The following is a 22,852-nucleotide window of genomic DNA, read 5'->3' as shown; positions in this document are numbered from 1 at the left end:
GAAGTTTCTTAGAAAGCATGTGAGTGAGGACAAAGTATGCTAAAATGACCCGTGTTGGTTTGTGGGGTCAATTGGTAATCTTGAAAGCTGTCTGGGGTGTTACAGTTTCCACAGTTGAAACATGTCACCACCTCGCTTTTGCATTCATTAGCACGATGTCCCAATTTCCCACACTTGAAACACTTCGTGGCAGTACATTCCGAAACACGATGACCCAACTCTCCACATTTGAAACACTTAAGAGAAGTATGAGTTCCTCCCTCACCTGTTCTTTTCCCACCCGCGGTCTTCTATTGGGACTTCTATTTTCCTTTATCAGCTGAAGTCATATACTACTTACCACGATTCTGACTCACATTATTCTTTTCACTAACATTCTTGTAATGAGTAGATATGACTCAGCTACCTTTATCATAGATCTTGCATTTGTTCACCAGCACTGAGAAAGCATGTTGAAAAGACCCGTGTTGGTTTGTGGGGCCAGTCGATAATCCTAAAAGCTCTCTAGGGCGTCATATACCTCAATAGGAAAAGGCGACAGTATAAGGTCGCCCCAAAGGAAGATATCACATCGCCCTTAAGTCTTCCTCGTCCACGGAGGAAAAAACTTTGGATAAGAGGTGTCTTGGATAAAGAGAAAGTCAGAGTCATTACTGACTCACGTCTCTCTTGAAATATATCACCCCTCAAGGGAATAAGGGGGACTCTAAGTCATACACACTCTCCCCTACTAAAAAAAATACCATACTCGTCACCATCGTAGCATACACGACTAATCTAACAGCCTTCCTGCAACTTAGCAGCTCCGACCACCAACAAGGTCTCTCACCTCATATGAGTTGGTCCCTTACCACAAAACATATTATATACCTACAAAAATCTGAGTTTTGTTGTCTTTGTAGGGGTACACACCATAATATTTCATATCCTTGCATATTTTAATTGCATAATGCCTAAAAATTGAACTAATTATTAGTCTAAATTTCAATGCAAACCTTCTCACACTAATAAACCTTAAACTATAAAAAAAAATTTGTACATAAGTTACTATTAGGAGCACATTAGACTTTTGTTGCAGACATAAATTCTTAATTAGCAGCTTGGTATCCAAATTTTCCACGCCCTTAGTATATATACACATAAATATTAAATTAAGAGTAATAAAAATAGAATTTAATTGGAATATATTGATGGTCAGTAAATCAATACCGTTAATTTATTAAGAGTGTTTAATTTTTATTTTAATTTGTTTAAAATAATATAATTGAGTAATTGTAACCTATTGATATTGTAAAAAAATTAATACTGACAGAGCATTACAATTAAATTCATAAAATTATACTTAATTTTATTTTTCACGTGCTCTATAACACAATCAAGATCACCAACATTTTTTATTTACTACTACTAGTATTTTTTTTTTCTCTTAAATATCTTTGCGCTGAAAAGAGAACAATTATGAGCAACGTAAACAAGTAATGTCATAAGTAATTCATTATTTTGTCAGCTTTCTCTCAATCACAGCTTCTAAAGTTATTTCATCATTCCCTCTTTGTCCTTCTAGAGAGAGAGAGAGAGAGAGGGAAAAACCGTGAAATCTGTAGTGACGGAATCACCTTAAGTTCCCAACAACAACAAACAACAACGTTTCTGTTCTGTCTTACTTCGATTCTCCTATGTCGGATTTGTAAGTACCAGGTACTTAGTTCTTGACTCACCTTTACCATTTTTCTTCCACTTCCAATTTTTTTTCTTTCAGTTTTGATGCATGTAATTAAGTGAAACACCATAAATTTGTAATAAATTTACAATTATCTTAAAGAATTTCTCTAGTTCTTAGTTCTCACTAGATCTGGTTTATTATTGTGTTATGCAGAGTTCATGTATCAAGTCAACTCATGATTGTTGACTAACTCTACTACAAAATGGGTCAAGAATTTTTCTCCTTAATTCATCTTGAAAGAAAGAAACTCTTATGCCTTATTATTGTCATTACCTTTGCACTCATTTTAGCGTTTCAATATTTTGAGCTTCCTTATGGTACTAACATTCTAGTACAACCCTCTAAATTCTCAACTGAAAAAACATCAACATTATCAAATAGTACTATAATTCATCAACCTGCCGATTCGACTTCTGAAATATTTAACAATGTTACCCTTTTGAATCAAACATATTCAGAACATGGTTTTGAGAAAGTTAATGAAACTAGGTTGTATGAGAAAAATGACACTGTGTCAAGACCTGTTGTTATAGGTGAGAATTTGACAAGAGATGTCAACAATTCATATGCTAGTTTTCATTCTCCTTCTCCTACTCCTGCGAGTGCGCCAACATATTTAACTCCTACTCCTGCAATTGCGCCAACAAATTTGACTCCTACTCCTGCAAGTCCTCCGACAAAAACGCTATCTAATGATTCTGAAATTGCTGACTCTATGAATGATGAGAGGTTCAAGCCATTACAGGATGATGTCAATGAAATTAGCAGCAACCAGTCTTCTATAACCATTTTGCCTAAGGAGAACAAAAATTCTCCTGTAAAAGTTCCAGAGACGATGTCGATTTCAGAAATGGACAAGTTATTGCTTCAAAACTATGCTTCGTTTCGATCTATGGTATACAAGTTAATGTAATTTGGTTTATTTGTTTTATTAATATTGCTTATTCTTGTGTTCTTTTCTTATGTTGCTAACTTGTGTTTAGAGGCCGAGATGGTCTTCAGCTGTTGATCAAGAGCTACTACAAGCTAGATTTGAGATTGAAAATGCACCTGTTGTAACTGATCTTGGAAACCTGTATGCTCCCCTTTTTCGCAATGTTTCCATGTTTAAGAGGTATCGTCTCATTATTATTGTATATTTTGTTATGAAAATTATTCAGATGTGTCTCCTTGAAGTTAACTCTTTTCACCTTCTTATTATTCCGTAACTGCCTAATTATCAGGAGCTATGAATTGATGGAAAAGACTCTCAAAGTGTATGTATACAAAGAAGGGTCTAAGCCGATAATGCATTCACCTTATCTTTTGGGAATTTATGCTTCCGAGGGATGGTTCATGAGGCTGATGGAAGTTAATAAAGCATTTGTTACTAAAGACGCGAAGAAGGCGCACCTGTTTTACCTACCTTTCAGTTCTCGAATGCTCGAGGAAACATTGTACGATCAGAACTCACATAGTCACAGGAATTTAATGCAGTATCTGAATAACTATGTAGACATGATTGGTGGAAAGCATCGGTTTTGGAACAGAACGGGAGGTGCCGATCATTTTCTTGTTGCTTGTCATGATTGGGTATGCTTTTATCATCGGTGTATCAATCTTTTCTGTGTCAATTTGTTAAGAGTCTATTCTGTAAAAATAGCCAATAGCTTATAGCTGATAACTGATAGCTGATAAATGAAGACTAATAGTTGATAAATTGAAAATTTTGAGATTAAATTATATGACACCTACAATTTATGAAATAGATTTGATCTATCAATCACCTTCTTTGGACTGCATTATGCAGGCACCTTCAGAAACAAAGCAGCGGATGGCGAAGTGCATAAGATCTCTATGTAATGCCGATGTCAAAGAAGGTTTCATGTTAGGAAAAGACGTGTCACTTCCCGAAACCTACGTCCGCAATGCTCAGAATCCGACTAGAGACCTCGGTGGAAATCCGCTTTCAAGGAGAAACACTCTTGCCTTTTTCGCAGGCGGTATGCACGGTTACGTGCGTCCGATTCTTCTACAGCACTGGGAAAACAAAGATCCTGATATGAAAATCTTCGGTATGATGCCAAAGTCAAAAGGAAACAGGAACTACATTCAATACATGAAAAGTAGCAGGTATTGTATTTGTCCAAAGGGATACGAAGTTAACAGTCCAAGAGTTGTCGAGGCTATAGTCTACGAATGTGTTCCGGTTATTATATCGGACAACTTCGTGCCGCCTTTTTTCGAGGTTTTGAATTGGGAATCATTTGCTGTTTTTGTTTTGGAGAAGGACATTCCAAATTTGAAGAATATCCTTGTTTCCATTCCAAAAAAGAGATACCTTCAAATGCAGATGAGAGTGAAGAAAGTACAACAGCATTTTCTTTGGCATAGGAGTCCTGTTAAGTATGATATATTTCATATGATACTTCATTCTATTTGGTATAATAGAGTCTTCACTGCAAGAACTAGATAAAATAATTTTGGAAATTCTTTTACAATTTTTTATGTAGAAAATGTAATTTTTCTGTTGAAAGTTGAGAAATTTTAGTGCCTAGATATTGATTTATAATGAAATTTTATTGATGTGTACATTCTTTAGGTTTTTTGTTGTAAATAAATTTCTAAATATTATTCCATGGTTTGAATGATTAGTAATTTAATTGTGGCGTCTTGAGAATCAAATGTTGTAGGTGTGTCGTTTAATAATATTAGCTGCAGACAACCTTCATCTGTTTACCCCAATTATCATAATTCTTGCCATTTAAGATGGAAAGAATTGTTGAAAAATGTCCCTTTGGATGAGAAGTCATTGTTCTATGCTTCCCAAGAATCGCAGTCAATGCTCTAGATACCATATGTTGGAACCGATCTTGATAGAACAGGATTCAATCACTTTCTTGATTTATTCACGATCTTCGTTCTTTACTCTTCACTCAAGTTCCATCACACAATGATTTAAAGAGAAAGGAGATCTTTGGAAGATAAAAGGGGACGAAAGAAAAATTAGGGTTTTGGGAGAGGAGAAAAAGATTGATTAATTTGATAGCGTTTCTCTTTTTATCTGAATACTTCACGTTTTTTTCCTCTTCTTTACAAATGTAGGGTGTCTCCTCATTTATAATGAGACTGCTTGCACATCACACAATCTCTAATTAACTCACTTGTTAACTTTGACGAACTGTATTTGACTCTCTATCGAATATACACATCTTCTACTTCCTGTATTCGAAGTTCTGCCGAATACACGCAGCTTGACTACTACACATTGTGTTCGACCTTCTGTCGAGTACATATAGATTCGACTGCTATGAACCAAATTTGACTCTATCATCTACATACTATTTCGACTTTGTCGAATTTACAAGCATGCTTAACACACATAATTACATATTTAACACTCCTTCTCTCAAGTGCCTCTCGTATCAAGAAAAGGGCCGGAAAACATCTTGTAAAGTGTTAGGATGGACACAATGCATTTATTTGAAATGTGCTGCATTACGCGTAACTGCATGAATTCAGGGCGTTCCACCAAGACGCACTGCGTTTATGGGAAACAAAGCACGTTAGTACAAATCCTTCAAAATCGATTTTGAAGCCAAACACTAAATCAAACATTGTTTGTGTCGCATGATGTTATGCTTAGTTTTATCAACATTAGATACCTAATGCATCTCTAATATTAGACTATGATATATTGCTGCTAAACAACTCAAAACAAGAAGTTAAATTAAAAGTAATAACAAAATAGTTTTTATTAAATGAGAGAGATTTATTAGCAGAATTATTTTTCTTGTTGACTTTTTCTATACTGCTGGGTATTCACTTTAGTTCTGATTGTGTTGGTAAATCTGTTCTTAAGCTGTTGTTTTATTGAGCTGTTGATTTTTAGTATTTGGATGACTATAGTGGTTTTAGCTTCTTTATTGTTTATTAATACCAAGTTGATCTTTCTTGATTTATTGATCTTGTAAACTTTTTTGTACATTATATCTGTTAGTTGATCACATTCCAATTTGCTTCTGCTAAAATATAAAATAGAGGAATATTCTATATGTATAAAGCTCTAACTCAATACGCCAAAAACAGAATTTCAGCTACCACTACATAGAGATGCGTCTCTTTTTTATTTGATGACATGACACCATACTATATATAGATACACCAACCTGTTAATTAAACCAAGTATATATGGTTATGGCTATTTCATATAGTAATAATAATGCATTTATAGTAAGTTGTTCCATTCAGAAAAGACCTTCTTATGTGTCTGAAAATTCTCATCACCTTAACAATGTTCCACTCTTGTCTAACATGAGATCAACTCTACCTCAAGTTTCCTTGCAAATTGATGTTCTCAGAAGTATGAAAAATGGTGTAGGAAAGTTAGTTGATGTGTTTGTTGATTCATTCTTTGAATTCATTGACAAACCATTGCTTCAGAGTAACTTTGCTCCTGTGGAAGAGTTAGGGGAAGCTATGCTTGTGAATTGCATTCAAGGACGTATTCCGAGTGATTTTCCAGATGGCGTCTACATTAGAAACGGTGCGAATTAATCCTTTGAAATTTATATATATACCTATATGTTGTCATAGAGGTATGCAAAATTGACCGAACTGTTTGATTAATCATTGTATTCTGGTGTGTTTTTATATCCGTTTGCATTTTACGAGGCCTTGTTTAGTCATGGATTAACTGTGACTAATTTCGGGTCATATGTGCTATACGCCTTGCACACCCTCTAAAACGGCTCTAATAATTGGATATGTATAATGTGCAGGACCAAATCCACTTTTTGGAGGATTGAAATCAACAAATTCTATCTTTGGTAGGTCAAGTCACATTTGGGTGGAAGGAGAAGGAATGCTTCATGCATTGTGTTTTCAAAAATCAAGTCATGGAACCTGGAAAATCATCTACAACAACAAACACGTCGAAACCGAAACTTACAACCTTGAAAAACGTAGAAACAAACCATTGTTTCTTCCTGCCATCGAAGGCAATTCAATCGCCGTTTTGTCTGCTTATCTCTTCAACTGGTTGAGATCAGGAAAAGCAAACAAACACATTAGCAACACCAATGTGTTTGAGCATTCAGGGAAGTTTTACTCGGTTGCTGAAAGTCACATGCCACAAGAGATTGATATTTTTTCCTTGAAAACTTTAAACAATTGGGAACTCAGCGCAGCTTGGAACCGACCTTTTACGAGTCATCCAAAGGTTTTTGATTACCTATTACTATACTTGAAATTAACACTTTTATCATTCTACAATATTGTTTCTTCACTCACAAGTTATCATCACAGAAAGCTCCAATTACAGGAGAGCTAGTAACATTAGGTGTGGAACCAATTAAACCTTTCGCCGTGGTTGGAGTTATTTCAGGTATGTTCTTGTTCTTTATAAAAGAAAAATATCGAACAAAATTAGCTTCTTTATTAATCACTTACTTTTTTTCTTTTCCTCTCTTTCTATTTTCAGCTGATGGAAAGAAGTTGGTTCATAAAGTTGATATCAAACTAAACAGATGCAGTCTTTGCCATGACATAGGAGTTACACAAAGGTAGCATTCTAAACTATTAAGCTTTCTTGGAAAACAATAAATCAAAATTGCGTTGTAGAATATGTTTTTATGTTATTCTTTCTTGCAGGTACAATGTGATCATGGATTTTCCACTAACCATTGACCTTATCAGACTTCTTAGAGGAGGCCAGTGAGTTCATATGAATTGAATGCCTTCAATTTATTTTACGATAAACGGCATAGAAAAGTTCTTCTGACTTAGATGTTAGAATCACTTTTTTCAATATAGGTTAATAAAGTATGATAAGAAAGAATATGCAAGGATTGGAATAATGCCTCGCTATGGTAATGCGGACTCAATTAAATGGTTTGAAGTGGAACCTAATTGCACCTTTCATATTATCAATTCTTTTGAAGATGGAGATGAGGTAAGTTTTTATTCTAAAGCAACATATAAAAGATTAAATCATGTTAGCTTTAGTAAATAATAAATTTTTGAGTGATTGTCTAATATGGATCAACAGGTTGTAGTGAGGGGATGCAGATCTCTTGATTCTATAATTCCTGAACCTGACCCGAGTTCGAGCGAATTTGATTGGTTATCTCGTTGTTACGAATGGCGATTGAATATGAAAACCGGAGAGGTTAAGGAGAAAGATCTCTGTGGTGAAAAATTAGTTTACATGGATTTTCCTATGATCAATGAAAACTTTGTTGGCATTAAGCATAAATATGCTTACACACAAGTAGTTGATCCCACTGCAAACTCCACTACTCAAGGTAATTAATTAACAATAGACTATAGAGTATAAGTTTATTCTTTCATATTTCTTAAATAAATATTTTATAACATGGTTTTGCTGTTGTGTTATTTAGATGTGCCAAAATATGGAGGTTTAGCTAAGCTATACTTAGAAGAATCAAGTGAAGAGTTTTCTATGTCAATGGTAAAAGATGAAGGTATAAAGATGGAATACCATATGTTTGAGAAGAATACATATTGCAATGGGGCAGCCTTTGTGGCTAGAGATGGAGGAGTTGAAGAAGATGATGGTTGGATCATTACTTTTGTTCACAATGAAGATACTAATAAATCTCAAGTGGGTTGAATAGCTTGTATTCTTGCAAATTGCAATTACTAATTAGAAGAGTTATTAACACATTTACTAATTTTGTTCTATCCACTTTTCTTTCAGGTTCATATAATAGATACAAAGAATTTCTGTGGTGAGACAGTTGCCAAAATTGAAATGCCTTGTAGAGTTCCATATGGATTTCATGGAGCTTTCATGCCAATTTCATTCCAAGATTAGTAGTTAAATTTGTTTATATTACCATTATCTGAAAATGGACCTATTGTATTGCGATAGTGGAATAACTAAATAAAACTTTATTCAACTTATTGTATGGATTGAAAGAGTAATTTTCGGTATAATGGTTTCTGTCTAATGAGATTACACTAGAGTATATTTATACTTCAAATGAATTGTATAATGAATTGTATACAATAAGGTAATACAATAATTACAATTGATTCTAATTGATACATGTAGTCTTTTGAATCGAACTCTGGTCTCGACAGGAGAAGCTTCATAGTTCGACTGTGATGTGTATGCTGTAGTTTAAATCAATTCAAACAAGCAGTAGTCGAAGATGTGCATGTTGTAGTAGAAGTCAACTAGTACATGCAAATGACTTAAGTTAGTTATGTATTTTGTTATGTAATAGTTATGTATGTCTTATATGGGTACCATCAACATACATGACATACATATACTAGAAGTCTTTATATAGGTTGTACTCTAGTGTGTTAGAGGAGTAGAGATCCTCTCAATTTCTCAAGAGAAATGGAGAATACAATTACTAAAGTATTGGTGTATTTTTTTTTGTGTAAGCAAGATTATATTAATTAGAGAACTAAGGGTTCTCAAAACCTGTTTACACATAAATCGGGGAAAACCCGCCTACAAAAGAGGGGACGAAATTACAAGCCAATTCAATTACGAAAGAAATAACAAGGGATCCGTGTTGAATTCGTAAAAACTACAAATTGGATGAGTAATTTCTCCTATAAAAGACCACTTCCAAATTAAAACTTTAATACTCCAAACCGTATTATTCATATTCCAAGCCTCATTCCGAAAGCAAACACCATTCTTAGTTAACCAAAGAATCCACACTATAGCTAACCACACCACTCCTAGTTTTCCTTCTTTCACTTTCTTCTATTTACAAAAAGAGAACCAATCCATAAAGCATGATAAACATTTCTCTTCCAAGATCCCAAACGGCTTTCCCACCCACATAGAAACCTCCCTCCAAACCAACTCCACCCTCTTGCACAAGAAAAAAGAATGATCCCGACTTTTCGGATGTAAACCACAAAAAACACATAAAGTAATTTTCAAAGACAAAGCTTTTTTCCTAAAAGAAAGCAAGTCTTTAGTCGGAAGTCTATTCACAAAAAGTCTTCAACCAAAAGCTTTAATTTTGAAAGGAATATCCAACTTCCAAATTAAAGATAACGCACCACCGTTCTTATTAAAAGGACCGAACGAGGTGTGCTTTCTGGCATAATGCCCATAACAAGACGCTACGGAGAACACACCATCCCCCAAAATATTCCAAATAACGGTATCCTTCCCTTGTAAAATCGGCCCACCACCATCAAGAAAATTCCAGAAAGACAAAAAACCGACCTTAAAAATGGACCGGTAAGATGAGATCATAAGATACCGCAACTCCCCCATCTCCAAACTCTGTTAACCCACCCACTCATTCCCGCTACCGACACTTGTTTCAACAAAGAAAACAAGTATAAGTCCGGAAATTTTCCTTTCAAGCAAACTTCCCCCTTCCACTTTTCTTCCCAAAATGGAATAGAAAAACCATTCCCAACCTTAAAGCGACAATGAGACAATATGGGATCATCTCCAAAACTTTTCCCAACCGAAATCAAATATTTCCACCAAAGAGAAGGAGTAGAAGTAGACGAAGAAGGAAAAGAAGAATCATGATCATAAGGATACATACCTCCACAAAAACATTTCAAGGATACATCACTATACCGAGCTTTCAACAAATTGAGCCAAAGAGAATCCTCCCCATTAATAATCCTCCACCTCCATTTGTTGAGAAGCGCCAAGTTGAAATCTAACATGTTTTTGATACCAAGCCCACCTTTCTCAATCGGAAGACATACATTCTTCCAACTCACCCAATGGATTCTCCTTTTATTATCCTCCACTCCACCACCCCAAAGGAAGTTACTTTGAAGCCTAATAAACTCCTTAGCCACCATAACTGGAATCTTATAAAAAGACATTGTGAAAATAGTGATCAAACTAAGGATGGATTTCAAGATAGTAATCCTTCCACCCAAACTAAGAAACCGATTTTCCAACCCGCAAAACGCTTATTCATCTTGGACAAAAGAGGAATCCAAGATGAAGATTTCCTAGGATTACAACCAATAGTTATCCCGAGGAAAGAAAAGTAATACCCTCCACTTTACAAGAGAGAACAAAAGAGGCGGCTTCCAAGAAATTATTATTCACATTGATCCCAATCAATTTACTTTTATGATAATTGATTCCAAGACCCGACACAAGCTCAAAAGCTTTCAACACCACTTTAATAGCCCACACTTGTTTCCATGTTTCTTCACCCACTAATAAAGTATCATCCGCGAATTGAAGAACATCGATAATACTACTACCATTGATCCCCATACCTCTATATTCCCCAATCTCTACCGACTTCCGCACAAGACCCGCTAACTCTTAAGCTACCAAGACAAAAAGAAAAAGAGATAACGGGTCCCCTTGTCTTAAACCTTTTTCAACACTAAATTCCTTTGTCGGACACCCATTGACCAAAACGAACATATCACTTTGAAACACCAACTAAAGATGGAGAAAAACACAAGAAAGGGGGGATTGAATTGTGTTTTTTTATCAAATAAATTTCCCTTTCTTCATTTAACGTATTTTCTTCCTTTCGTTTAATCATCTATTGGTTTATGCTTTTGATGTTGCATAAGCATGATGGTGTAGAACTACATAACCAATAAGATGTTCATTTTAACTTTTGTGTGTCATCAAAACTTCTGATTTGTTCAGTACAGTTCAGCAGAACTTTAGTTTGAAAGTTCCAAGTTAAAATGATTAGAGCAGAAAGTAAAAAACACGTTTATTTTTATCCTGGTTCACCTTCTAACTAAGGCTACCTCCAGTCCACCTTCTTCAGGTGATTTGCCTCTTAACAGAGGTCTTAATCCACTATAACCAAATCTTGATTACATCTGCACGAACCTCCGCCGTGACTGACCATCCTACACAGCCAACGGTTGTGACTAACAATCTGGACAATGACCCGTTCAGTGATCTCCGCGAGATATAACGTCCATTGACTCGGGAACCTTGCACAATCTACCCGCTGTGACTAACCCTACACAACCAACATGTTGCGACTGACCCTGCGCAGCAAACCACTGTGACTAACCTTAGATGATGAACCGTTCAGGGATCCCAGCAGGATATAACGTTCACCAACCTACTGGAGATTACAAGAGTGCTTCTTATTTAAGCAGATTCTCTTCTATTTTAAGCACGTATGTTTACGACACTCTGACTGGACGTCACTTCTGGTGCCTAAACATCCTATCAAAAGTTTCTAAGATATAACACACTATGAGCAACAACTCTATGTCTTTTACATTTAAATACAAGAACCAAAATATCTTGTAGTCTTCTTGTCTTCAACTTCTGTGTGAGATCTTCTTCTTCTTCTTCTTCTACAAGCGGATAAAGAGCAGCAGCTCTTAAGTTGGATGCTTCTACCTTGATCTTCTTCTTCAAATCTTCTTAAGCAGATTCAGAGCATCAGCTCTGTTTTGAGTTACTTCTTCTAATGATCTTCTAAAAGCATATTTAGAGTAGCAGTCCTAGAGAATTGCTTCTTCATATTGATCTTCAGCTTCAGCTTCCTCAGTACTGATCTTAAAGCATATTACAGCTGATGACATATTGATAAACATTAGCAAACATGAAACATTTTTACGAGCAACAAATCAATGTCTTCTGTTTTATATGTCTTCCAATATGAACATTTAACCACATGATCAGGTATTCTTGGATATCTTTTAACTCCATTGGAGGATACTGCTTAACAGCAGAATTTCTTCTTTTTCATCTTCTGAGACGCTTCTTGTAGGCATGTGATATGTGTTTCAACATTTGATTCATCATATGCTTAGTGTAATTTGCCTCTTGTGTAACTTCTGATATGTCTTCACACATTTTCTTTCTATCTTTAGATAGGCATATGATTAGTGTGTAACAACGCTATAACTTATTCCAGCACATACAGAGTATGTGTTGCCTCTTGCATAAATTATGATGCATGACTTCATAATGATTTTCTGATACTTTCATGCTCAGTTTCTCCTACATATTTTCTCTCAGGATCTCTCATTTTCTGCTCTCTATAGTTGTATCCTAGATACATACTTTGATGCTCACTCTGGATGCATACTCACATGCATGCTCAAATACATACCAGAATACATACATTCATGATTTGAAGCTTGGTCTATTTATAGAGCTTGGTATGTTACTGTTGGAGTTTAGCCGTTGAGGTTTGAACATAGCTTTGAAGGCCTTCGTCTCGATTTGCTCATGAATGACAAATTTTGTTCTTGGCAGAACCTTATCCTCAACATGATGATTATAGTTGATGGCGTGCTTCTTTGGGTTAAGCTTGTCTTTCCAATGCGCTATATGTGGCTTGCTTCTTCAATCAACCTTGGGAGTTGTTCCACTTAATATTGCAACCATTTTGCTTATGATGAATTTTCTAACGGCTCTCCCTTAGATTCTAGGCTCTTTGTATTTTATTCAATTCTGTATGCTGAGCTGTAGATTTTTCATTTGCTTGTACGTGACCTCTATTGAATGTTTGTATTTTATATGTCACTGTATCATAGTCTTCAGAACTTGTAATTCCAGAACTTCTGATCTTTATAATTGTGTGATCTTCTGATGTTGCACAGTTTCTTGCAGCTGATCTTTCTTGTTCATTTTCCTTGAGGCTTCTGATGTACTTTCTGATTTTGTGCTTGTTGTATGTAAGCATTGATATTGCTTGTTCTTCTGAGTGGTCTTGTCTTTGATTGTTGCTTCTTATGCTTCTATTCTGCGGTCTTTGACTAGTTTGATGTGTGCTTAATCAGAACATCTGATGAATGATGTTTTGGCTTTGTTAATCTTCTGAATGTTTGATTTCATATCTGAGTCAGTTTTTTATGTAGTCGTTGTACTCTTTTTGATGAATCCTATATAAGGCTTATAGCATAATATCTGCACACTAAGTGAAACCATTAGTAATAAAATTGTTACTCACAAAATATATGTTTGTTATCATCAAAACTAGATTCTGAACATAGATTCTCAATCTTGTTCTAACACCAACATTTCCATCCATCTCCTACATTTGTCGCCAAAACCCATCCGTCTCAATAAGTATCTAAGAAAATTCCAAGAGACTTTATCATAAGCCTTCTCAAAATACACTTTGAATAAAAGACAACCCCTCCCCTCTTTCTTAACAAAATCCACAACCTCATTAGCCACCAACACTCCATCAAGAAGATGTCTACCCGGTATAAAAGCACTTTGACACAGAGCTATAATCGAGTGGAACACATTTTTCAATCTTCCCACCAAGATTTTGGATATGATCTTGTACATGCATCCCACCAAGCAAATAGGCATATAGTCATCAAAAGAAATAGGATTCGGAGACTTAGGAGCCAAAGTCAAGAAAGAGGAAAAATCGCCTTTGAGATTCGACCCCCAAAATGGAGATAATAAATATACCTCATGAAGTCATCCTCAATAATATGCCAACACTTTTTAATAAACATAAAAGAAAATTCATCCGGTCCCGGACTCTTTGTACTACCACAACACCCAATTGCTTCCTTGATTTCATCTAGAATAAAAGGACTTTCAAGAAACAATTTATCCTCGGAACTAATACTTTTAAATGATATTCCATCTAGGAGCATTCTATCCGAATCCGTCTCGATGAACTTGTTTGCAAAATGATTTCTCACTTCCTCCCTCACCTCCTCCACCTTTTCCACCAAAACCCCTTGAGAGATTAAAGGCCCTATGTGATTGTGTCTTCTTCTTTCCTTCACCACTTTGTGAAAAAAATTACTATTCGAATCTCCTTCATTAAGCCATCTAAGTCTTGACTTTTGAACTAGCATATTTTCCTTTATCCTCAAATTTAACCAAAACTTTTTATTAGCAACATTCCTTTCATCAAGGGCTTCACCAATTAAATCCTCTGAACATTCTTCCAACTTAGAATCCCCACATTTGACTTCATTCGCACTATCTTCCATTTCCAAATCAATCTTACCAAAAACTGATATATTCCACCAGTTTAACCTCCCTTTAAGCCGTCTAAGTTTTTCTTTAAGAATAAAATCTCCTCTTCCTTCTACCTCCATCTCCTTCCATTCCTTCTCAACAAACGGGATGAACTAATTAAAATAAAACCATTCATTGTTAAACTTAAATGGTTTAGGACCCCAATTAGTATCATCCACCACTAACAAAATCGAGCAATGATCCGAAATGTCTCTTTTTCCAACAAGTTGGCCTACCACTCCCCATTTATTAACTATCACATCCGACACTAGAAAACGATCAATTCTACACATGGACCTCCCATCTCCACTATACCAAGTAAACTTTTTTCCTTTACAAGGCACATCCACCAACCCACTATCTTCAATGAATTTATTAAAAAGATCCACACCACTATCTTCAATTTATTGGTGTATAAATGTCTATACTCTTGAAACGTGTGACATATAATTTATATAATTTGACTTGTATGTAATGAAAATATTAGTAATGACATTTTCCATTTCTCTTGAGAAATAGAGAGAATCTCAACTCGTGTTAAAGTAGTGGTTAAAAGTTGTTATTCCCTTGTAATTAAAATACTCTAATTTGGAGTAAGTGAATAGAAAAACGGTTATAATCATCTTTGTCTTCTCTCTCTTCATAATTGAATCGATTTGTTGTGGTTGTTCAAAAAAATCTAATCCAATTTCCTCACGTATACCAACTACTCCTATTTCTTCGCGTGTGCCTTCCAACTTGAGCCTTGAGGACAAGGTTCTTCTCGGATCCAAGAGAGTGATAGAAATAATGATATGAAATCCAATAGAGCAAGGAAAAAATTAGTGTGGCTTAACACTTATTAATAGTGGTGCAATTAATAGTATTTAGTTTTATAATTTTTAGTATTAGTTTCAGCCGGGCCCAATAAGCACTAAGTAAAACCTAGTTTTTATATTGCATTGCTGTCTTATTGGAGGTTATGAAAAATATGTTCATGTTGTTTTATGTTTTTCTTCCTTTGTTAGCTCAGATATGAATTTATCCTAAGTAAATCTATCACTGTGTTACACATTTTTTTCCTATTACCAGTTTTAAACCCTAACACATAAAGACAATCATGTTACCCATTTTGTTTATATTACCTATTTTAAACCCCAATACATAGAGAAATATGAAAGGACTGGAAACTATAAACTTTTATGAGGTAAAGTAAATTTCAAATCTTTACCTCATATAAAGCTTATATAATACAGTAAAGCAACTATTAGAATCTTCACCTCCATCGCAATTATGGTTGTTTCTTTTTTATTTAGAAAAATCTTGATTGTGAACGATAGTGAGAGAAAAACTATAATGAATGTTAAGGACACAATGAGAGAGAGAGAGAGAGAGAGGCCACAATATGTGAGCGTTATAGTTAGAGACGTGGTGAGAGAGAGAGGGGCAAGGGATGGCAATGGAGAGAGGCTATAGGGTGTGTTTGTTTTAAGGTTGTAAAAAAGATTCCCAGGAATATGGCCATGGGAATGCAACATTCCCATGTTTGATTCAAGTTTTAAAAAACTATTCCAGGGCATTTTTTATTCCCAGGATTCTTATTTACACATGACTTTTTTATTTTTATTTCAAGGCTTAAAGGGTGGGAATATAACATTCCCATGGGAATAAGTTCAACCAACTTTAACTTCCCACTATCACTCACATTTACTATTATTTTTTTATTTTTTAATATTTTTAAATTAAACAAATTTTATCATTATTCCTAGGAAACAAAATTCTTACCAAACACATAAGTTGGAATAATATTCCAAGGAATACTAATCCTAGGAATATCATTTCAAGGAATAATTTTTCTAACCTTGAAACAAACACACCCATAGAGAAAAGACAAGTTTATTTTTTAATTTTGTTTTCTGAATATTTTTATTCCTAATTTTAATAGTTTTTTTTGCAGATATATTTAAACCGCCACATTGGTGACAACCAAGTCTATAGAAGGTGTTTAAATATTAAGGTTCTATTTGATAAAAATAGCGGTTGCCTGATAAAATAGTTTATGACTGATAGCTGATGACTGATAATTTATAGTTTATAAATGATGACAGATGATTTATAGCTGATAAGTTAATTGAAGTGTTTGGTAAAATTAGTGGTTCAATTAGTTGATAAATTAAAATGACATAAAAAAATTTGCTATATAATTATTTTATTTTTAATTAAAATAAATAGTGGTGGATTTTAATTAAAAATAATAAGGACAAAAGTGGAATAAAAAATGATAAGCGATAAACTATAAGCTAAAACACTATTTGAAATAGCGTTTGAAAAAAAAACAATAAGTTAGTAAAATAAGCTATAAGCTCGTGATAAAAAGACTATTACCACACAGGACTTTTATTGTCATATGAACTTGAATTTTCGGCGTTCATATCATAGATGTCCTAAAGGATGTCGAGACAGAGTTTTTCAAACACACACAATGACAATACCTACTCTAGGGGTTACCATGTCAGGGATAAGTCCACTAAATAGTATTAATTCGAAGCTAAACTCCTCCATTTATAACTTATTGCTTAATCACTACCTGTGCTAACTTGTACCTAAGACTCACCTAGGTATGAGACCCACCTCAATCCCCTCAATCACAACCGTGATAACAATTACAAATATCAGAAACTCACACACAATAGGCAGATCTGCAACCACAACTCCGCCTTCCACTCTTAAGAAAGTGGACATCATGAACACTTGAGCACTCTCCCTCAAGGAAAACTCTACCTATCCCTACAGATATGAATTTTAAATTTATACTCTCTTTGGGTTCAGGAAACAATACCATCTTTTAAAAAGAACTAATAAGGACATGGTTGAATTATAACCAATTCATACCCAGAATAGCATCGATTTGACTTAGAGGCAAACTGATTAAGTCAACTTCAAAAATCCTTACCATAAATTGTCAAAGGACAATCTAGACAAACAAACGTAGTAGTCAGCAAACCATTAGCTGGGTATCAATTACCATACTACCAATCATAGAAGACACTTTAAGGTTCAACTTGTTAACACAGTCAATAAATATGAACGAATGTGTAGCACTTGTATCGATGATACCAATAAAAGAGACACCATCATTGAAACACGTATCTCAAATCAAATTATCTGATCCCGAGACATCCACACCTCAGAGGACAAACACTTTTCCACTATCTGACACTTTTTTGGGCTTATGACACTGTGTACTGATGTGACCTGGTTCTCCACAGTTCAAACAAGTCATAACTACACTTTTATATTTAGCAACATGATGTCTCGATTTTCTACATTAGAAACACTTCATGCTCGTGCACTCTGTAGTGAGATGACCCAATTCTCCACATTTGAAACACTTTAGAGAAGTAGGAATTCCTCCCCCACTGGTTTCTTTCCCACCTATGGTGTTCTGCTAATACTTCTGTTTTCCCTTATCAGCTGGGGTCTTATACAGCTTACCACGATTCTGACTCCCACTATTCTTCTCACTAGCACTCTTGTAGTAAAAAAATCTACCTCTACTATCTTCATCTTAGATTCTACATTTTTTTACCATCATTGAGAACCGACAAGTCTCCTAATAACCAATGAACTGATTGATCTCTCAACATAAGACATTCTCAAACTTCACGCACTTAGAACCTTCAGCTTCCATACCATTATAGTGAGGACAAAACCTGACTAGCTCTTCAAACTTAGCAGCATAGTTATCCACATTCATACTACCTTGTTTCAACTGGAAGAACCCAATCTCTTTCCAATAGTGAACACCAGCTGGAAAATACTCAAGAAACCCAGTCTTCAAATTCACCCAAGTAATCGTAGTACATATAGCTTCTAACCTTTGGCGGGTATTCTCCCACCAATACGCAGCCTTTTCCGATAGCATATGTGTCCCGAATAACACCTTTTACTCATTGGTGCAAGCCATAACTATGAAAATCTTCTCAATCTCTTGAAGTCAAGTATGAGCACCTTTAAGATCACACCTCCCCTTGAATGTGGGCAAATTATTCCTTTAAAACTTTCCCAGGCGAAATTCATCAGCTCCGCTATTCTGATTATTATTCTAATTTTCCTGCAAAGACATGTTTGCCCGCGCCATCACTTAAGGCATCGCTCCAAGAGTCTCTACAATTGCTTGATCGTTTCTACCTCGAGCCATTTCTTTATGCACAATCAGCCAAGACAGATTAACTAATCGTAAACAATAATGTAAATAGTAGTTAACAAATTAAAGCATCAATAGTATTCTCACACATGTCACACACCAGGGCATAGACAAGTTTATAAAACCTAGGCCGAATGGACCGACCTGCTCTGATACTAACTAAGTTACACCCTAAGGGTCTGCTTGTTTCCAAAGAGAAAGAGTCGAAAGAAGTTGTGAAGAGAGAGTATGAGAAGAAGTGTCACATCACTATTATTTCACTACAAGAAAATTAAGGTTTTACGACACAAAAGTTGCGACACTAACTTGATAATTGTCATAACTCAAATATAGAGACGCGTGTCACGACAATATACACCTACCGTCCTTATATTTTAAAAAAATTATTAAATATAATGACGGTTATACAATTACCGCCCTAGAAATTAGTTCACGACGGTTTAAAAACCGCCCTAAATTATATGTTACGACGGTACATTAACCGTCGTCCACCAAATCAAATAACACACACCCTGCGCCATGAGAAAATCATCAAAGGTCACGACGGTGAACCAACCGTCGCATCCACTTACTTAAAAATTATCAAACTACACGACGGTGAACCTACCGTCGTCCACAATTACAAAACCATTATTGAAGGGCACGACCGTTAACCTACCGTCACCACCCCATATCCTTTACACGCGGATAAAAAGTTCGCGACGGTGATTTTACTCGTCGTCGTCTTTGAATCCATCTTTCGCGTTAAAATTGAATCCATTTTTTATATTTTTTTATTCTTTTTTCTTTCCAGAATCATCGTCTAAGGCCGCTCACGCTCAAAGGAAAATATTGTATTTATAAAAAGAAACACAACTGTTATTAACTATTGTATTTGATAATTGAAAAAATAAAAAATAAAAAATATAATAGTAAAAAAAAAAATTGCAAAAGATTATAATAAAATTAGAAGTAGAAATAGATATTTTTTTTTAAATTAAAAAAATTATAGGAAAAAATAGAAATACTCAAAGTTTAAAGAATTGAAACCCCGACCTAAATCGATCCCTGAGAACAACTCGACCTAAATCGCTCATCTCTTGCACGATTCTGAAAACTAATCACCCCATCTATTTTCTGTTCATGTTCTCCATGTATAGTGGCGCAGCCAGAAACTAAATTGTTCATTTGTGTTTGTGAGATAAATTACGTGTTCTTGAGTCGAAGCTGTATTTTTGCTTTTGGCAGACAAAAGGTGGAAAATAAAATGGTGGAGACTCATCTTGGGAACAGTAGCTTAGCAGCTCAAGATATGTCTGCCATGAAATATGTAAGTCCATTTTTCTTTTCGTTTTGTTTTTTATTAACAACTCAGCTGCATTCTTTAGCTAATCGAGCATTTCGCACCCCTTAACAGCCCCAAGATTCAGATTGGGATGAATTTGGTAATGATTTCAATTCAATAGTGCTCCCAAACCCACAAAAAATGGCAATCCATTTTCCTTCTCTGGCTTTAGGTAACCATAGCATTTTGTTGATTCGTTCTTTCTGTCTGTGATGCTTTGTTCAGCGATGAAATCGACTCTCCCAAACACTGATTGTTGTTTTTAGTGTCAACACACTTTCAACATAACCATATTTTGGTGGAAGAATCAAACTGAATCGAAATCGAAATGAGGGACGAGGACGGAGGTGACAAAACAAGGAGAGTGGTTTTTGTGACTGTAGGAACGACTTCTTTTGATGCTCTTGTGAGAGCTATGGATTCAGAAAATGTTAAGAAAGAATTGTTTGCAAAAGGTTATACCAATCTTCTCATCCAAATCGGCCGTGGATCCTTTCTTCCTACCAAGGTAGTTCCCTCTCTCTTTTACTATTAAGCATTCAAAAGTTTTATCCGTTATTATGAATCACTTGACAATGGAAGATAAACTTGAGAGCCAAAAATCCGCCATATAAACATGCCATTGCGGCCAATGGAGCCGCCATGGCAGGCATCCCTTCACAAATTATCTATGGAGAAATTTGTAGATAATCTTACCTTGTTTGGTTTTCTTTAAAAAAACAATTTAAGTACGGAAGTTGATTACTTCTGTAGATGAAGTATCTAAAAGTATATTTTTATGTATGAGATATATACTTCTCTTTTTATGAGTTAGCTCTTGTTAATAAATATTAACATTTGATTGCAGTCTGAAAGAGAAGGTTCATTGGCTGTAGACTACTTCACTTTTTCTTCCAGTATTGCAGACCATCTCAGATCTGCTTCTCTTGTAATAAGCCATGCGGGTAAGCTTGTTACAACTTTCCTTTTGCGTGTTTGTTTTCACTAATTAACATGCAGTTATACACAAATTCATTAACAACTAGGTAGTTATATGCAAACTTACATATTGCATTTATTCTCTCCAATCTAAGATTTTCTATTTGACTATTCCATTAGTATGCAAATTCATTAACAAGAATGCAGCAGCGTTAAAAGTCTTGAGGGAGAGGTTTTCTGTCTATTGAGATCCTACGTGATTCGAAAGACTAGTCTTTGTAGTTGCGTGTGTAGGTTATACCTATTTCACACAAAAAAGACTCTCGCGAGGTAGGATTTAGGAAACTGATTCGGTAATGTAGACGAGTTTCTTAATAGTTTTCAAAGTCAGGTAGACTTCCCCATGGACAAAAACTTTTTCTCCATTGGCATTAGCCTGTATTGCAAGGGCTGAAGCTGAATGCACCTTGAGTTCCCGATCACCCATCATTCTTCACCATATCAATTTCAATTTCTCATTTGCTCTTTTAGCCAAAGTCCTCTACATGTCAGAATGTATGCCTGTATCTTCAGAAAAACTATGTCTCCTACCTGTAATTCTACCTTTTCACGTGTTTGTTAGCCTGGTTGTGCATTTTGTTATGTTTCCGATATCAAATAATTCCTCTCAATATATCCAACATGCGACTTCTTTCAGCTATCAGCCTGTTATCCTCTACTGCTGATTGAGTCACATCTCTAATTAATACAGAGGGGGTCTCTCCCGAATACGACCTGAAAGGGGTCGGTCCATCTTTGCAGCATTATTAGTTAGCACTATTCCAAAACTGTCAATTGAGCCATTTAGTTCACATAAGCAGCCTAAGGCAAGACTCAAATTATCTGTTAGCAACCCCGGTTTTCCCATTCGACTGGGAATGATATGCAGCACTGAATTTCAGGCGGCCTCTTTATTCTCCTTGTTTTTCTTCTTGTTTGTATCCAGGAATGGGAATTTAGCTGTAACTACTCTGATTTAATGCAGGGTCAGGCAGCATATTTGAGACACTGCGGCTACGCAAACCGTTAATTGTGGTTGTAAACGAAGATTTAATGGATAATCATCAAAGTGAGCTTGCAGATGAACTTGCCAACCGAAAACATTTGTATTGTGCTAGTCCTCATACACTCCATCAAACTATATCAGATATGGATTTAAATTCTCTCCTTCCTTATACTCCAGGTGATGCTACACCAGTGGCCAATCATATAAACAGATTCCTTGGTTTTCCTGATGATTGATCTTAAGGCTTTCCTTATCTTCTGGTTTATTATAGTACGAGCTTGATATTCGGGTATTGCTGAAAATTGATATATGATATTTGGATTCATGCATCTCTGAGAGATAGTTGTTGGGTTACTTTTTCCATTTTCTCCCTTTTTTTTAGGGTGATATCCATTTTCATCATCTTCTGGATAAGCTTAAGTGGTTAAGTGAATTGTACTCTTGTCACTACTGAATATATGTTTCTTTTGATAATATCATAAAATTTAAGAAAGTTTCATAATAGTTATTTATATTAATTTTGTCTATAATGTATATTAGTTTTTCAAATTTATCATGTAATTATTATAAGTTTATAACCCGTGTTTTTCATTAAATAGGTAAGTTTTTGTACAATTTTAATGTATTTGATAAAAATTTAATTTGACGAGTATGAATCCAATTTGGAATTCCGAAGATTATCCTCACTTGTAGGATTGAATATAAGTCTG

The 22,852-nt window shown here is 35.2% G+C and overlaps 5 protein-coding genes across 6 annotated transcripts; 3 read left to right on the top strand and 2 right to left on the bottom strand.

Annotated features, from left to right (window-relative positions):
- Positions 1-1,925: 1,925 nt before the first annotated feature.
- On the top strand, positions 1,926-3,894 carry LOC131656624 (probable glycosyltransferase At5g03795). The gene is made up of 5 exons (XM_058926289.1): positions 1,926-2,618; positions 2,707-2,837; positions 2,947-3,295; positions 3,513-3,777; positions 3,836-3,894. The coding sequence occupies exons 1-5, from the start codon at positions 1,926-1,928 to the stop codon at positions 3,892-3,894; spliced, it is 1,497 nt and encodes a 498-aa protein (XP_058782272.1).
- A 1-nt stretch (position 3,895) lies between these two features.
- On the bottom strand, positions 3,896-4,136 carry LOC131660068 (uncharacterized). Its single transcript, XM_058929196.1, is given in 2 exon segments — positions 3,896-4,036; positions 4,038-4,136. Coding segments are annotated over 2 exon segments (240 nt in total).
- Positions 4,137-5,870: 1,734 nt separating this feature from the next.
- LOC131654762 (carotenoid dioxygenase carX-like) lies at positions 5,871-8,595 on the top strand. Its single transcript, XM_058924699.1, has 9 exons — positions 5,871-6,248; positions 6,484-6,923; positions 7,010-7,088; positions 7,185-7,266; positions 7,355-7,417; positions 7,517-7,655; positions 7,752-8,007; positions 8,104-8,327; positions 8,424-8,595. The coding sequence occupies exons 1-9, from the start codon at positions 5,894-5,896 to the stop codon at positions 8,538-8,540; spliced, it is 1,755 nt and encodes a 584-aa protein (XP_058780682.1). The 5' UTR covers positions 5,871-5,893; the 3' UTR covers positions 8,541-8,595.
- A 5,081-nt stretch (positions 8,596-13,676) lies between these two features.
- On the bottom strand, positions 13,677-18,573 carry LOC131656596 (uncharacterized). Its single transcript, XM_058926278.1, has 4 exons — positions 18,327-18,573; positions 14,906-15,066; positions 14,106-14,782; positions 13,677-13,881 (listed from the first exon to the last, which is right to left on the bottom strand). The coding sequence occupies exons 1-4, from the start codon at positions 18,571-18,573 to the stop codon at positions 13,677-13,679; spliced, it is 1,290 nt and encodes a 429-aa protein (XP_058782261.1).
- Positions 18,574-19,880: 1,307 nt separating this feature from the next.
- Positions 19,881-22,616, top strand: LOC131654761 (uncharacterized). 2 transcript variants are annotated; one of them, XM_058924698.1, is made up of 5 exons: positions 19,881-20,164; positions 20,252-20,351; positions 20,446-20,687; positions 21,027-21,123; positions 22,122-22,616. In XM_058924698.1, the coding sequence occupies exons 3-5, from the start codon at positions 20,508-20,510 to the stop codon at positions 22,376-22,378; spliced, it is 534 nt and encodes a 177-aa protein (XP_058780681.1). In that variant the 5' UTR covers positions 19,881-20,164; positions 20,252-20,351; positions 20,446-20,507; the 3' UTR covers positions 22,379-22,616. The 2 variants fall into 2 exon arrangements, with proteins under 2 accessions (XP_058780681.1, XP_058780680.1); XM_058924697.1 differs by lacking the exon at positions 20,252-20,351 and having other exon boundaries at positions 20,405-20,687.
- Positions 22,617-22,852: the final 236 nt, after the last annotated feature.

Source organism: Vicia villosa, linkage group LG3 (assembly GCF_029867415.1).
Source record: "Vicia villosa cultivar HV-30 ecotype Madison, WI linkage group LG3, Vvil1.0, whole genome shotgun sequence".
NCBI lineage: Eukaryota > Viridiplantae > Streptophyta > Magnoliopsida > Fabales > Fabaceae > Vicia > Vicia villosa.
Note: the sequence above shows the minus strand (reverse complement) of the source record. Positions and strands in the feature narration are given on the sequence as shown.

Excerpts from the sequence above, each read along its gene's own strand:
- LOC131654762 (XM_058924699.1), top strand. The coding sequence starts at position 5,894 with ATGGTTATGGCTATTTCATATAGTAATAATAATGCATTTATAGTAAGT. Across the intron at positions 7,089-7,184 it reads CGTGGTTGGAGTTATTTCAG|CTGATGGAAAGAAGTTGGTT; the intron begins GTATGTTCTTGT and ends TTCTATTTTCAG. Across the intron at positions 7,656-7,751 it reads CTTTTGAAGATGGAGATGAG|GTTGTAGTGAGGGGATGCAG; the intron begins GTAAGTTTTTAT and ends ATGGATCAACAG.
- LOC131654761 (XM_058924697.1), top strand. The coding sequence starts at position 20,508 with ATGAGGGACGAGGACGGAGGTGACAAAACAAGGAGAGTGGTTTTTGTG. Across the intron at positions 20,688-21,026 it reads GATCCTTTCTTCCTACCAAG|TCTGAAAGAGAAGGTTCATT; the intron begins GTAGTTCCCTCT and ends ATTTGATTGCAG. Across the intron at positions 21,124-22,121 it reads TCTTGTAATAAGCCATGCGG|GGTCAGGCAGCATATTTGAG; the intron begins GTAAGCTTGTTA and ends GATTTAATGCAG.
- LOC131656596 (XM_058926278.1), bottom strand. The coding sequence starts at position 18,573 with ATGCTATCGGAAAAGGCTGCGTATTGGTGGGAGAATACCCGCCAAAGG. Across the intron at positions 14,783-14,905 it reads TAGTTAATAAATGGGGAGTG|TTCATCCCGTTTGTTGAGAA; the intron begins GTAGGCCAACTT and ends TATTTTAATTAG. Across the intron at positions 13,882-14,105 it reads ATTGAGGATGACTTCATGAG|ACATCTTCTTGATGGAGTGT; the intron begins GTATATTTATTA and ends TATACCGGGTAG.
- LOC131656624 (XM_058926289.1), top strand. The coding sequence starts at position 1,926 with ATGGGTCAAGAATTTTTCTCCTTAATTCATCTTGAAAGAAAGAAACTC. Across the intron at positions 2,838-2,946 it reads AATGTTTCCATGTTTAAGAG|GAGCTATGAATTGATGGAAA; the intron begins GTATCGTCTCAT and ends CCTAATTATCAG. Across the intron at positions 3,296-3,512 it reads TTGTTGCTTGTCATGATTGG|GCACCTTCAGAAACAAAGCA; the intron begins GTATGCTTTTAT and ends TGCATTATGCAG.